Source organism: Tyto alba, unplaced genomic scaffold (assembly GCF_018691265.1).
Source record: "Tyto alba isolate M040663 unplaced genomic scaffold, T.alba_DEE_v4.0 Super-Scaffold_6, whole genome shotgun sequence".
In the NCBI taxonomy this organism is placed as follows: Eukaryota; Metazoa; Chordata; class Aves; order Strigiformes; family Tytonidae; genus Tyto; species Tyto alba.
Window position 1 is genome coordinate 37,291,088 of NW_024881327.1, and position 13,979 is coordinate 37,305,066.

General features: G+C 35.7%; 1 protein-coding gene across 11 annotated transcripts in view; it reads left to right on the plus strand.

Moving 5' to 3' along the window:
- Window positions 1–13,979, plus strand: part of KCNIP4 (potassium voltage-gated channel interacting protein 4) — a 431,748-nt gene that overhangs the window by 346,897 nt on the left and 70,872 nt on the right. The window contains exon 2 of one of the 11 annotated variants that reach the window (XM_032984396.2): window positions 12,572–12,577. The exons of the other annotated variants lie outside the window; for them this stretch is intronic. Within the exon in view, the coding sequence (XP_032840287.1) occupies window positions 12,572–12,577 (6 nt within the window). The remainder of the gene's footprint in view (window positions 1–12,571; window positions 12,578–13,979) is intronic. 11 annotated transcript variants of the gene reach the window in all.

Consider the following 13,979-nt stretch of genomic DNA (forward strand, 5'->3'; position numbering starts at 1 on the left):
AGACCCTTTGTAGGGGATTGAAACTCTTCAGCTGACCCTTATCTTTCTAAAGAGATTACTTACAAAGAATTTAGTGTTGCCGGGTGCTATTCACATTTCTTCTCTCCAGGGAAACCATTACAGAAATACATAAATTAAAGGCAATTATTTCCATTAAATTCTGTGCACTTAAAAATCAGTTGAATGAACTGTCTTAAACTTAGGCAAAACTTAAAGTTAGAGTATCATCAGAGTAATTAGAGCTCGACAGGGTCTAATATATGATTAGACATTAGATCTAATTTATGGTGTTGTCTTGGGTTTATCTTTAAAACCATCAGTGATAACAATGACAGGGATATAATGAACACCAGTGAAAATCAACAACTCTGAGACTACTTGTCATTAGCATATGGTGTCACTGTATTATGGCACAAAAAGGGAAGATTACAAGGCACACTGATATAAACACCTCTTATTTAAACTAGGTCTGATGTAGCTTCCAATGTTCCCAGAAATGTACATTAGTCATCATTATAAAATCAACCTCTCCCACCAATTATAACAAAGTGATACATGACTGCAGTTGTTTCATGGTTGGACAAAAGCCTTTGCTCTGCAAACCATACATTCTCTTGCTGAGCTGAAAAAAGAAAAATAAATCCTGTAGACCTCTGAGCACTCGGCTGTGCTAGAGATGAGGTAGTGGCTGGATTGCTGTGGAAATTTATGGGTCTCCAGCAAACCATGTTAAAAATGTACTATATTAATATGCAGAGTCAGAGTCACTCTGTCACAATAAAAATCAAATTAGGTGATGTGGGTTAGTATTGTGCTGTTGCTGGTACAGAAATAGTGTCTTAACTCTCAGATGATTCCTCCTATTAGGGAATGTAATAAAATATTCAGGTCTTGTACAGCTGTATTCTGTGGGGCTAGGGAGAAGAGGAAGAAATGCTTCCAGAATAGCTCCTGGGTGTTTTGTGAGCCACTCTGATAGCCTCTGTTAGTGTTTCTGAAGCACCTAGTAATTATGTCATGAGCTCTGAAGATTTTCTTCTACTGTACTTTTTTCTGCTTCTAAACTTTCCTTTTCAGTGCACCAATTGTTGCTAGTGGAAGGTTCATAGAAATTCCTTACCACAGAAATTACTTGCAGCATTTGGTTTCACTAAAAGACTTAACCACAATGATCATGGTTTCATAAATACAGAGACAAATAAAAGAATGTGTATAAATATATATATACCAGTTTAATGGAAGTTCACTGAAAATAATAAATATTCTTCATTCTACTTTATCAAAAATATCACTCTGACATTTGTGGTATTGTCACTAACATCCTTCACAACCTCAGAACTTCATGCCAGTGTCATGTCAGTCTGTGCCAAAGAGATCCTCCATCTAGATAAGGCTTTACTCTGTTTCATGTGCTTGGCAGACCAAAAATCCTTTTTCCTTAAAACCTGATTAAACACAATTCCATCTGGTGGGACTGGGAAGGGTCATGTGCACTCTATTTCTTAGTTATCAGCAGCTGAGGATAATTGTTGGAATGCAATGCTGATAATCTCATATTTGGCAGAACCTTAAGCAGGTCTGGCATCTTTGACAACAGGTTCTTTGAGGGGATGGATTTTTCTCACCACTTGTTTGGGTTTTTTTGTTTTGCTTGTTTGTTTGTTTTTTTTTTTTATTTAATTACATTAGAATTGCTATAGACAGCTTGAAGGCTTATCTTTCCCACATTTTTTCCTTTAATTGTGCAATTTGTAAATCACTCACTTTTTTACTTCTCTGCTGTTTTACTCATGTTATGAAATACTTCTTACAACCTTAATTTTACAAATCACAAATAAAGCCCCATCATTCAATTATTAAAATGTAATAAACCAAATTAACTTTAAAATTAATTTTAAATTTATTAATTTTAAATTAATGTTATGAGGCAGGAGTATATGAATGAAACATTATTTTAAACCCGAATTGTAGATAAAAGGCAAAAAAAAACACTGAAAGGAAATGTAAACTTGCTATAATTAGTCATCCCCCATGGCTTTGTATTTTTGTGTCACTATATTGGCATTTGCTTCTGTTAAAAAGGTGTCTAAGAAGAAAATATGGATATGGAAATGACAAGATCCTTTCTCAGATTTAGAAATTCTGAAGATTACATTCAAACACCTGAAAGGGGTTCTCTTTCCCAGAAGGGGTCTTGTGTTCTGGATAGACAACCCTTCTGCAATGGAATCAGAATCCCACAAATCTCTGCTCTAAGTGCCAGGCTGGCTGGTATTTTGCATACACTTGACTTTTTTAAGGGAAACTCCTCTGAACAACCCAAATTCCATCCCAAACATAACAGACAATATAGTCTATCTAGTGTTCATTCCTAAGCTTTATTTTTTTTAACCATTTTTCAACATACCATACTAAAATTGTATCCCATTACTCTGGCAAATTGATTACATATTCTAAAATTCATTGCTAAAATTATAACAGATCTTATCATATGTTTCCAATTTTTTACAGAGGTCCTCTTCCACATGGCTGTATGCACTTTTAAGAACATAAAAATGTGCTTGGATATCAGTATTTAGTTGGTAACCTTGACTTTTTGCAATACTCTCTGTTTAGCTGCCTATCACAGATATAATAGTAATATATTCTTAAAAAGTTTCAGATTGTTCACCGTAAGCATTTGCAGGTCACACCTAGTTTTCAGACATTATCTTTTACTGAGCATCAATTATATCTCTTGCTCTTTTTCAAGGTAAAATAACTGATTATGTAAACTATTTTGGTTATTTGGAAAACACAGTTCCTTTAACAGTCTGTTACTTAATATTTTATTAATCTTAATATCTGTTCGGTTCAGGACTTCTTGGTACTAGCATACATACAGATGCAATAATACAGAATTTATCATCTATACTTGCCTAGGTTGTGTCACTTTCCCTGTTGGGCTGATTTTGTTATTTATTCATACATTTATCTATAAATTTAAGCAATCCTTTGTACTAAAACACTAACATAAAGCTTCCCCTCTCCCCTTGTTCTGTAACATGAGATGAACAATCTGCTCACTCTCTGAACCTCTGAGTTAAAATTGGAGATAAAGCTATTAGTAAAGTCTTCTATGTTCCTCCATTTCTGGAAGACAAATTCCTTCCCTCTTCTACCACAAACCTCAACTTTCTGTTTCCTTCTAAAAATATTTTCCCAAGGCTTTTCCTTCAGGTCAGCTCTTTTAAACTTGAAGGCATCTGATATCTTCTTGACATCCCTTAATCCTGTGGAAACTGCGGTCTGTGTTACTGGCCCTTTCTTTGATCTCAGGTAGTTGTGGAGGAGAGTTTTATAGATTCATGGCCTTCTCAGATACTGTTGTGTTAATAAGGACTTTATCTGTGACCACTGAGAAACCTTCAGTAGTTGCATTTTAATTTCTTCACAAATTTCTGAACTCTTCCTTTAAATTATCTCATTCATTTCATTTTATGTCTGTGAGCAATTTAATTTTTGTTCTATCTTGGAGTAATAGGAATTGTCATTTCCAATTGCCCTTCTTCATCTCATGCCAACATTGTTGTCTACTGTTGGATCAGCAACATTCTAGTTTTTTGCTGGCTTTAGATGATGGGGGGATTTATTTTTTTGGGGGGGAATTTTTTCTGCTAGTATAGTAGTAAAGATACATAGAGCTCACATAAATTCTAATACCCTGTTAAATTGCTGAGGATGTACACCAGGCTTCAGGACATGATAGGCACAAAGCAAGAGGCGGATTTCTCCTGCTAGTTCTATGCCCTCCTTCCAAGGAAAGAAATTGCAAACATTGTTTCTCTTGACTTTTTTACTAAGCTGTGTGTGCAATTGTGTGTGCTGTTTGAGACTTTATAATACATTACCAAGTTAGCTGCATTGCTCAGTAAAATGTAGTTACAGAATTTTTCTTTGTATTTTTTCTTCTCCTTCTGCCTTTCCTTCTGAGATCCTCACTGGCTTTATTAGTATTTCTATTGACTGGCAGGTGCCTACTGACTTGATTTTCCAGTGTGTTAATCTCTGCAACCCTTGCTTTAAAAAGAGGCATAGCAGACAAGTGGAGTGTGGTTTATTATTCTTATGTATATATATATATATAATAAGATACAAGAAGTTACGATTCACCAAGATCACTTTCAAAGTCCATGACAATGTAAGGAATTTTAACCTTTATTTCTCAGTGCTTGGGACACCAGTTTCTACTGATCAAAGAAGCAATTAGGAATATTCTGTATTAGTGTCATTTCTGGTACGTCTATTATGCTTATCTCCACATAAGGAGGGAGATTTTTCTTTGTCTGTTTTATGTGTTCCCATGGCTTATGTCCTGATACCAGAGCAAAGCAGACTCCCTGTAGTTTGTATCGTGCTCCATTTACATCTGGCTGGTAAAGAGCAAAGTTACTCCGAGTGTATGGTTTACTGGGAGAGAAGTTTTTCAGTCAGTACTTGAAGCACACTGAGTCTCTGAAACATCAAAGTAGATAGTAAAATAAAATCTGGGAGAGAACCTATGTCAAGCTGAAATAGGAAGCAATGATGGTGTGAGGACAGTTTGGGAAGCTGAGCTGTGTAATGAAGCAGTATCTTATGCATGCTGTATGAAGCTGAGATTATGGACGTAGGAGTATCATGTAATGTGTGACTGTGAATCACTGATTCTTTGGTAAATGCCTGTGTGCATGTTTTACTACATTATATGTTAAGGGAAATATGAGATGGTTATCTCCTTTTTCCTTTTAGTGTAAGGATTTGAACATAAAGCACTGCCTAACGAGAACAGATAGGAGCACATCTGTGTTTGGTAGACAGACATGTTCTGTATTACCAGTAATACAAATAACAGGGTGGGATGCTGAACTCCAAAAAAGTGTGAGAACTGAACTGTAATCTTGAGGACTTGTACTAAAGATTTAATTCATTACTAACAAATAAACTCAGTGTTAATTAAACGTAGTGTGGGACACGAATAAGAGACACAGTCTTTATTACCTTTTCAATAGATTTATGTCATGTGCCTTTTCCTAATAGGTATTTGGGGTAATTTCCCTAGCTAAAAGAAAAAACTGTTTAGATGAACAAAATGTCAATTATAACAGGAAACCTACAGCTCCAAAGTCCAAACTTTGTCTAAGTGTCTAAAGAGATAGCTAAAGAGTTCCTCTTAAACTGTCAGTTCAGCTAACAAGCAATCAGAAAGCTAAAGATTAGGTACAGTATATGAATTTTTGACTGAAATGTAGTCACAGTGTACATGCCACTGTCAAAAATAGCCAGTGGAAAAAGGTATGCAAAATTATTAAATATAAATAAGAATAGCCACAAAAAAGTTCAAATTCTTTGGTTTTTGCTATTTACTTTTTGTGGTATTTCCTCAGAGCTCTATATACCCACAAAGATGTTTAAATGGTATCACTTCACGTGGGTATTTTGACCTATAAAGCTTTTAATCAAATACTTTTACAATCAGTAGGTTATTTTGCCAAATCATACTTTTTGTCCAAACCATTACCCAACCCTGCAATTTAGTGAAGTTCACTGAAAAGTACTAAAGGAATTGTGAGTGTTGCAAGGTACTAACTGGACAATAAATCCCAAGGGACCAATCTGAAGTAGGACTTCAGTCCTGACACATTCTCACAGAGCCTTCCTTCCCAGAACTCTTCTAGAGCACGTTCATTGCACCAGAGATATGGCAAAGCTTTGCCCCAGTTTCCCTCCCAAACCTCTGCAATTCACCAATGTTCATAATTAAAATAACTTTAAAATTAAGGTACTTGTTCTAGGTCACAATAATTACCATTGTGATTTAGGGAATATGCCTATGTATAATTTCTGAACTCACTTGGAGAATATGAACTCTGTACTTGTATCTGTGTCAGGCTGAAAACTCCATTTTCACCCAATTTTCTACCTCCATTTTGGAAAAAGAGCTAAGAAAGAATAGTCAAGCTTTGATTATACTCATTTACATTAAGGTATTTTTAAAAAATTTTGGCTGTTGCCACAGATGATCTTTGATCACCGAAGAAAGGTATCAGACATCATCTAAAGAACATGCTTGAGTGTTATAAAAGACATTTTCTGATCTAGTGTTTTGTAGAGAGGGATAGTAGATGAGAGAGATTTTTTTTGAGGTGTAAAAATTCATATCCAAGAGGCAAGGAAAGACTCTGCACTACTTACACAACTCTGATCCAAGTAGAAAGGAAAAATTAATTGTTAAAGAAATAGAATTTTTTTATTTTTTTTATTTTTTTTTTTTTATATATTTGATGGGATACCTAAAGTCAGGACAAAGTATATTGGAGATTTGCACAAGGTACACATATTATAAGCTATAACTGTTGCTTGATCCAGAGGAAGTAAATTGTAAACCAAAGTGTCAGCCAAAATGGTGCTCTGGAAAAGGATGGGTTTTTAATAACTGAAGCATTTGGGAGAGTTTGCATTAGTCATAGGGCCTAGGAAGCTATACTGTGGGAGATCTTGCCTCTCACAATAAGGTGTTATTTGGGGAATGTTATATCCTGGGACAGCATCTGGAGACCAAAAAGTAGATTTACAATTTAGCATACTTAAACTTTGAAAACTCTAAAAATGTCATCTCGATAAGTAGACCCAAAACAACAGCCTAAGGAGTGTTCAGCAAAAGGAGATTCACCAAAGCTGTGATAATTGCCAGCTATAAAAATCAACCAAACACAATAGGAACATGAAATATTCTTTTAAATCAGCTATTATTTCAGGACATGTGTTTACAACTTAAACAGTTTCTAAAGGAATTTATTGTTCACAATGTGATCTCCTGGGATGCTAAGAGAAAATTAGTGCCTTCAAGCCACCCTAACATTCTCAAGCAGTTACTATAAGATTTGGTGCTAGCTAGAGGCTTTTGTCCTCTGGTAAGCATAATCCTGATAGAACTTGCACTAAAAATCCATGGAGAAATTTAGGAGAATTTTAGGAGGAATAATTGTTGCTTCCTTTACATGGAAGGAACTTTAGGGAGGAGTTACAAAATCTTGACTATCCTTGCATATTTTCATATAGAAACAGCGATTATCTTCTATAACTTCCAGACTGAATGTCCTGGATTCCCTTAGGAATGTTTCCTTGTACTTTCTGTAAGAATTAAAAAGAGATTTTTAAAAACTCTGTTCTGCTGCAATGCTACAGCATCTTTTTATGTTGAAGGTGGTGTTCAGCTCAGAGCATACTGTAGCTTGCAGACCTAACGTAGTTTGCATACTGATCTGCTAGGGTATGCCTAGTTGCTACAATGTTCTGGCTCAGCATATCAGCTTTCATGGTTCCTCTCAAACCAGCAAGATAAGATAAATGTGTACTTTTCTCTTTCTTACAAGTAAAATGGAGTATAGCAAGGGCAGATGACTTCAAATAACATCACTCAACTTATTTCAGGCTATCTGATTGTTGGTCAATGTTTCCCCTTCATTTATTTCTCTAATCTTCAAGATACCTCTGGGCAACACTGAGTTTACAGTCTAAACCATTCATTTTCTCTGGTTATATAATTACTAACATTTTAGACTTCAACAGCAGTCTGTCAGTGTGGCAAGTAGACAAAGAAAAGCAGTTGGTGAACACCAGTTACCTTGTTACAGTAAATTAATGATATGTAGTTGGAAATTTTTAGCAATATCCAGTGATTAGCAATTAGCAATATCCCTTTAATAGAATGGGGGAGAAAATGTGATGAAAAAGCTCATGGGTGGACATAAAGACAGGCAGATCTCTTACCAATTACCATTATGGGCAAAACAGAGAAAAGTAATTTAACTTATTGCCAATTGAAAATAGAGTTGGTTATTGAGAAACAAAAACTAACTTACCTCCTTCATTTCTGACTCCTTTACCTCCTCTTCCATGCCAAGCAGCACAGGGAGATGGGGAGTGGGGCGTCGCCATCAGTGCATAACAGTATCTCTCTGTCACTCCTTCCTTCTCACACTTTTCCCCTGCTGCAATGTGGGTTCTTACCATGATCTGCAGCTCCAGCCTGGTCTCTCCACAGGCTGCAACTTACCTCAGAATATATCCTTCTGGGCTGGTGTAGGGACCTCTGCACTGCAGAGGTGGCCCTGCAGCTCCCCCACTGCTACCAGAACCTTGCCACTTAAACCAAATACAAATAAAAATAAAAAACTTGATATAGTCTTTCTCACTGAATCCCCTAGACTCAAAGGTAAGTCATACAATATTTTCTTCTGTTTAGTCAAGCATTTATCTTGAAGCTAGATATGTTCTTGAACCTACTAGTGCTATTGAAGGCCCCCAGGTTCATGGTAGCCAAAAATTTTATGTTCGTTTTCAGTTTAACAGTATTTGCAGTCATTTCATACTCATTTGTGCCAATATTCTTTGGATTAAATAGCATTATTTCCAGCTCTCATTTTTGTTATATTTGCCAGAAAGAACCATATCCTTTCTTGGCACTGCACTCACTAAGCTAAACAAGCTCCAGGTTGTGCTGGGAATTTTGGTCTTCATCTGTTCCAACTTTAGTTCATCTTTCACAAAGATGACTGAGCAGAACTTTGCATGGCGTCACTGAATGTGTCTCCCTGATGCCAAACACTCAGTGTTTCCTGACAGTTATGGAAAAACTTAATTTGAAGCATTTTAGGCATCTTCTGTCATGTCCACTTTGGATTGATAGTTGACACCCATCATATGATCAAATAATACATACAGGTCTTTACTTTCTCTGTCGTTTCAAAATAAGGAGATCCTTCATCTACTTCATCTTCCTTGCTATTAGGATATTTAACCTACTCCTGCTTATTGTGCCAAAATCTTCCATGAAAACCTTGTTATTTTTGTATTAATATTTGGTACAAGGGTATTGTATCTTGTACCAATACCAATATTTGGTACTGATGTGAATATCTGTGAAGGAGAGAAATTTGACCATTAAAGGAGGTGAAACAATTCCTAGCAAAAATTTGTGATAGGGAGATGACAAATAAGTATAACTAACCATCCCTGATAGATAGGGCTATCTGTTAAACTGTGTTAATTTCTAAGTAAGAAGGAAGTTGCAGAAACTCAAACAGTTTAGTAAGCTAGGTGTTGGATGAGTGAAATATTTCTAAGTGTACTGTAAAGAAGAGGTTCTTTACCGGTTAAATGTCTTAATAATGCTAATAAAAACAAGTAAAACAAAGCACCACATACCCCTTTACTCACATACTAAGTTGTTCTTATCTTGAATGACTTGTGGGCTCCAATAAAACTGATCTGTTCATCTTTCCTGCTTGAGAAGAAGGAAACCTTAAGAACAAAGAGAGAGTTGCTTCCACCTGCAGATCTCAGAAGTGTGTTTTTATTGTTATACACTTGTCTATAAGCTACCAAGATGATAACCACAGAGTGGCAGTCACACATACTGCTTTCATCTTTTTTTATCCCCAAAATTTGTTCCCCTTTCTTTTTTGTGTCTCCATGTCAACAGTAATTAATGAAGCTGTCGCAGGTGTTTTTATGCCAGAAATTCTTAGGTCTGTTAGTTGACCAAATCCATGCACCTGTAGCTTTTTCATTAATGCTGAAGTTATCCCTATTTTCTAGCCTGCTGGAAAAACAACATGCAATTGATTTGATATTTGAAGCAAATACATGGGCTGGCACCCAAATCTCAATGCACCTAACTATGCCTGAACAATATGTCTATCAGCTGCTTAAAGCTGTGAGCATTCATGGACTGATATAGTATGAAACTCATGAAATACACAAGTTTCTTCTATTCAGTTATGTTTTCCTTTAAAATGGAGATTTATAATTTCTTTAGAAATTATAAAATTTAGAATTTTGTTTAGTTCTCAAAATTCTAGAGTGAGGATAACAATAATTTATGTAACCTCTGCCTGAAAATAGCTGAAGACATTTGCATTTTCAGCTTTGGTTGTTGATAAGTGTAGTAATTTGCTTTTCATGTAGAAAAACAGAGGCTTAGGGGTGAATGGTTTTAGTGCTTTTCAATTCAGAATGCCTCATCTTCTTTGGGTGTACATTCTGTGTAGCACACCAGGAGTGATTTTTGATAGTAAAGTTTTAATGCACATCATAGAGCTCCCACAAAGGTTGTTTTGCAGTATTTTGTCTTGTTTTGTTTTGCTTTGTTTCCACAGATTTGCTGCCCAGATGATTTACAATTTCTTATATCGCAAGGGCCACATTGTTGATGAAATTGGTTTTTTTCCTCAAGAAATATTATTCCTTCTGAAGGAACAGAAAGTTCTTGTAATTATCTGAGAGCTCTGAAAAGCTTGAAGTTGCAGAGACATGTTGATTCAAGAGATTTATCACTTTGGAGCTCTGTCTGACTCATATGCTGACTGGGAAGAGCTTAGTAACAGAAATCGTGATTATCCTATCATGAAAATGTTCATCTTGGTATGTGACTTCTGTGTTAGCTCAGATACCTTTATTTCTTCTGTTAATTCTCAGCTAGATATTGTAGGTTACAGTATCTCCTGCAGAATAAGGTGAAGAATCAGACTTGTCTTAGTGTAGAATAGGTAATATCAATAGAAAATCAATAAAAGCATATAATTCACACCTAATATAGCCTATAATTTTATCTTTAGTACTAAATGGTCATTAATGCCTGCAAAATGATTGTTAGGGTGCCATTTCACAGTATGCTACATCTGACCTAACTGTGAACTAGATATACCAAATTGAGGGTCCCATCAGGATGTCCAACCACAAGAATCTGTCTTGCCACACATTTTTCTATCTTACTCATGTTGAAAGTAAGGATTGTGTGAGCTCATGATGAGTTCGGTTCACTAATCTAACTAAACACTAACTCAGTAAAATAACCAGTCTCAGTTGTTATAGTCAAATTAATACAAAAGTCAGTACAAAAAAAAAAAAACAGCAGAGAGAGCAGAAGAGCTCCTTCAGAGAGTATATAATCAGAAACATTCTGAATTTGCTTGGAGATGAGAAAATGCTTTTAACAAGCATATCTTCTGGTTCTCAGGAAAAGCACAAGCATCTCCAATAGTATTTTTCTAACTCCAGGAGATGAAAGAAGGAAACAGACTTGGTTTGCAAGTGTTTTAGATTGTAGTTCTTTTTTATTATTTTATTTATTTTTTTATTTTACTAAAATAGTTTCTCTCTCAGCTGTATCAGAAGAATGAAGTACAGACTGTCTTACAAGGTAGGCAGAGAACCCCTAGCCTTAGCCCAGGCACCAAGGGAGCAGAAATAAACACATACAACACAGCAACCACCTTCAGTAATTGTAAGGGGTCCCCATGATCAATAGGCCCTTGCCAAGGTCTGCAGAGCAGTGAGGTTCAGCAGTGTGGGAAGAGGTGTGATAGGCTGCTGTGTTGTGCTGTGCACAATTCTCCTGGAGGTCCCCTCAGCACAACTCCTGTCCCTGGATACATCCAACACACCAGTACTGCTGGGCTTACCCTGGCAGGGAGAACAGAGCTTTACAAACCCTCTTCCCACCGTCTAACACTATGGTTGGTGATACAGCCTGAAGAATTTGTACCTCCTTCCTCCACTAAATCAGAATTTCCTCGGGTTTCTCATTTCTTTGTCCTTTCTTACTCCCACAGACATATGCCATCACCCCAATTCAGGGAATTGCTCTTCTCTCCTTAGTCACCCCAAATTTGAGACAGATTGCATTTGAACACAAACCCTACTGCCTTTAATGGAATGTGGTTAGACTTATGGTTTCTGGGGAACTGCTGGTTTCTTCACATATTCCTTACCCGTGAAGCTGCATTTTGTTGCTTGGATTAAGTGAAAGTAAGAAAAAAAGTGAAATACTGAAAACTGAACTGAACAAAGAAGTGAACATCACTTGGAAAACAACCCTCTAAAAATTATACATTTCAGATTTTAAAGAATTTTTTAGTTCTCGCTATCTTTGCTTTTGTTGGTCAATTTGTAATTTACCAGATTTTCCTCAGAAAATTAAATATATACAATAAATATGTTGACTAATTATGAGATAAATTAATTTTCTTTGTTAGATAATTCCTTAGAATTTTTGACAGTTTAATAAAAATGTCTAAAAATAATTTTTCCCATTGTATTTCTACTCATCTGCATTAGTTTTAAAAGCTACCTGCAACTCTGTCAATGATAGTTGGTTCATGGATACCATGAATGAAATATTTTCAGGGTCTTCAGATCTTTTGTATTACCAGGGTAGTGCAAGGTACTAATTTCTATGAATAAGAAATTTATGTTCTGAACTCTGTCCCTGTTAATCAACATTAATTGTATATATACATATATGTACACATACAAATATGTTTATATACATATAAACATTGTTGGCTTTTAGTTCATTAGGCTTTTTGGTGAATATAAAAATCCATCCAGAGATACAAAATTCCAGAATAGGGTCTAGAAAAGAATAGAATGGCAAGAATCATCTCTGAAGTTTGCTCTCTGTTAAACCATTAATCTTGTTTTATAATTCACATCACTCTTTACAGTGCCACTCAAGACTAGGAAAAATGTCATTTTCTGCTAACAGCCACCAGTGTAAGACAGCATATCACACAAGATATACCAGTCTGGCTCTTTGCAGAGTTAAAAAAAGGTTTGAATAAAGCCATATTGGTTGAAAGCACACCTAATGGCGATCCCCCATTGTATTACATTTGTGTTGTAAAGTAAGGTAGACTAAGAAGAAAATAATTTTCTGTTTCCATGTCAACTTGAGATGGAAGAATACAATCAATACTTGCTTTTCATTTTGATGGGACAATTTTATGAAATTATGTTTTAATTGAAAGGAAAATTCTGGGGTAGAAAAGAATGTGGCTTATCTGACTATTTTGATTTCAGTTATATATAATAAGTATAATAAATTGAAGAAATTAAGTATAATAAAGGGATTTTGATATCATCTTTCCTGTAAAAGTTCAAAAGAGAACAGATATGAAAATACCATTTTTCTGTGATGGGATAAGCTTTGCTATGATTTTCCTACCTGAAACTGTTCCCATGCTCAAATTCTTAAATTTGACACCACAGTAAAATTTTCTCTCTGAGTGCAACCTCTGTACCACTCCATCTCCCCACCTGAGGCCACTAGTGCTTCAGACATTTGAGAAGGAACCAGTGTCACTCACAAGGCTGACATGAATATTTGCAAAGCTGAGTTGCATAGAAGGAGACTAAGAGGAGACTTCAAAGTTTTAAGGACCTAGCAATCAGGTCTAGAGCTTCACTGAAATCACTGCAGATATTATATGAAACCTCATCTATAACATGTTGGTAGGGGTCTGGCTTGAACGTACAGAAGGCTGAATACAATAAGAGGTATTGTATGCTGCCCTCACAGAGTCTGGTTTTCGCCTTGTCCTGTGCTTGAGAATCTTGATAAGCCTATTCCTTTTGAAAATCTCAAACATATTTTTATATATCAATTACTACTGATAATGATTGCTTTCTGAGTGCAAAGAATATCAAGCATATTATACCAACGATTTAATGGGAGGCAAAGTACTTCCAGAGAAGTTGGAAATAGCTGCATAAATACCCTGCCGGGAGCTTTGTTATTAGCCAGCTCCAAGTAGCTTTTTGCTCAGAACTCAAACCCCTAAGATCATCAGTTTGAGAAATTTAAGTCTTTTACCTATACAAAAAATTTATCCCAGGATTCTAAAAAACCTTCTCAAGCTAACAATATGCTAGTCGTCCAGCTTTCAAAGACACTTGCTGAAATCTTCAATCAGTAATTCTTACTAATACAATTTGCATTTTGTACCTCTCAGTCTTAAAAAGTGTTTTGTAACTTTTACTGTAATGATGTTTTCAAAGAGCTGCAAAAACCCTCCAAAATAAAACCAAAAGCATAATTGCATATTATCTTTCACACTCTGAAAGCAGCTTATTGTTCTGCCAACTTGTAAACAAGGAATAGTAGTAGGGAAAAT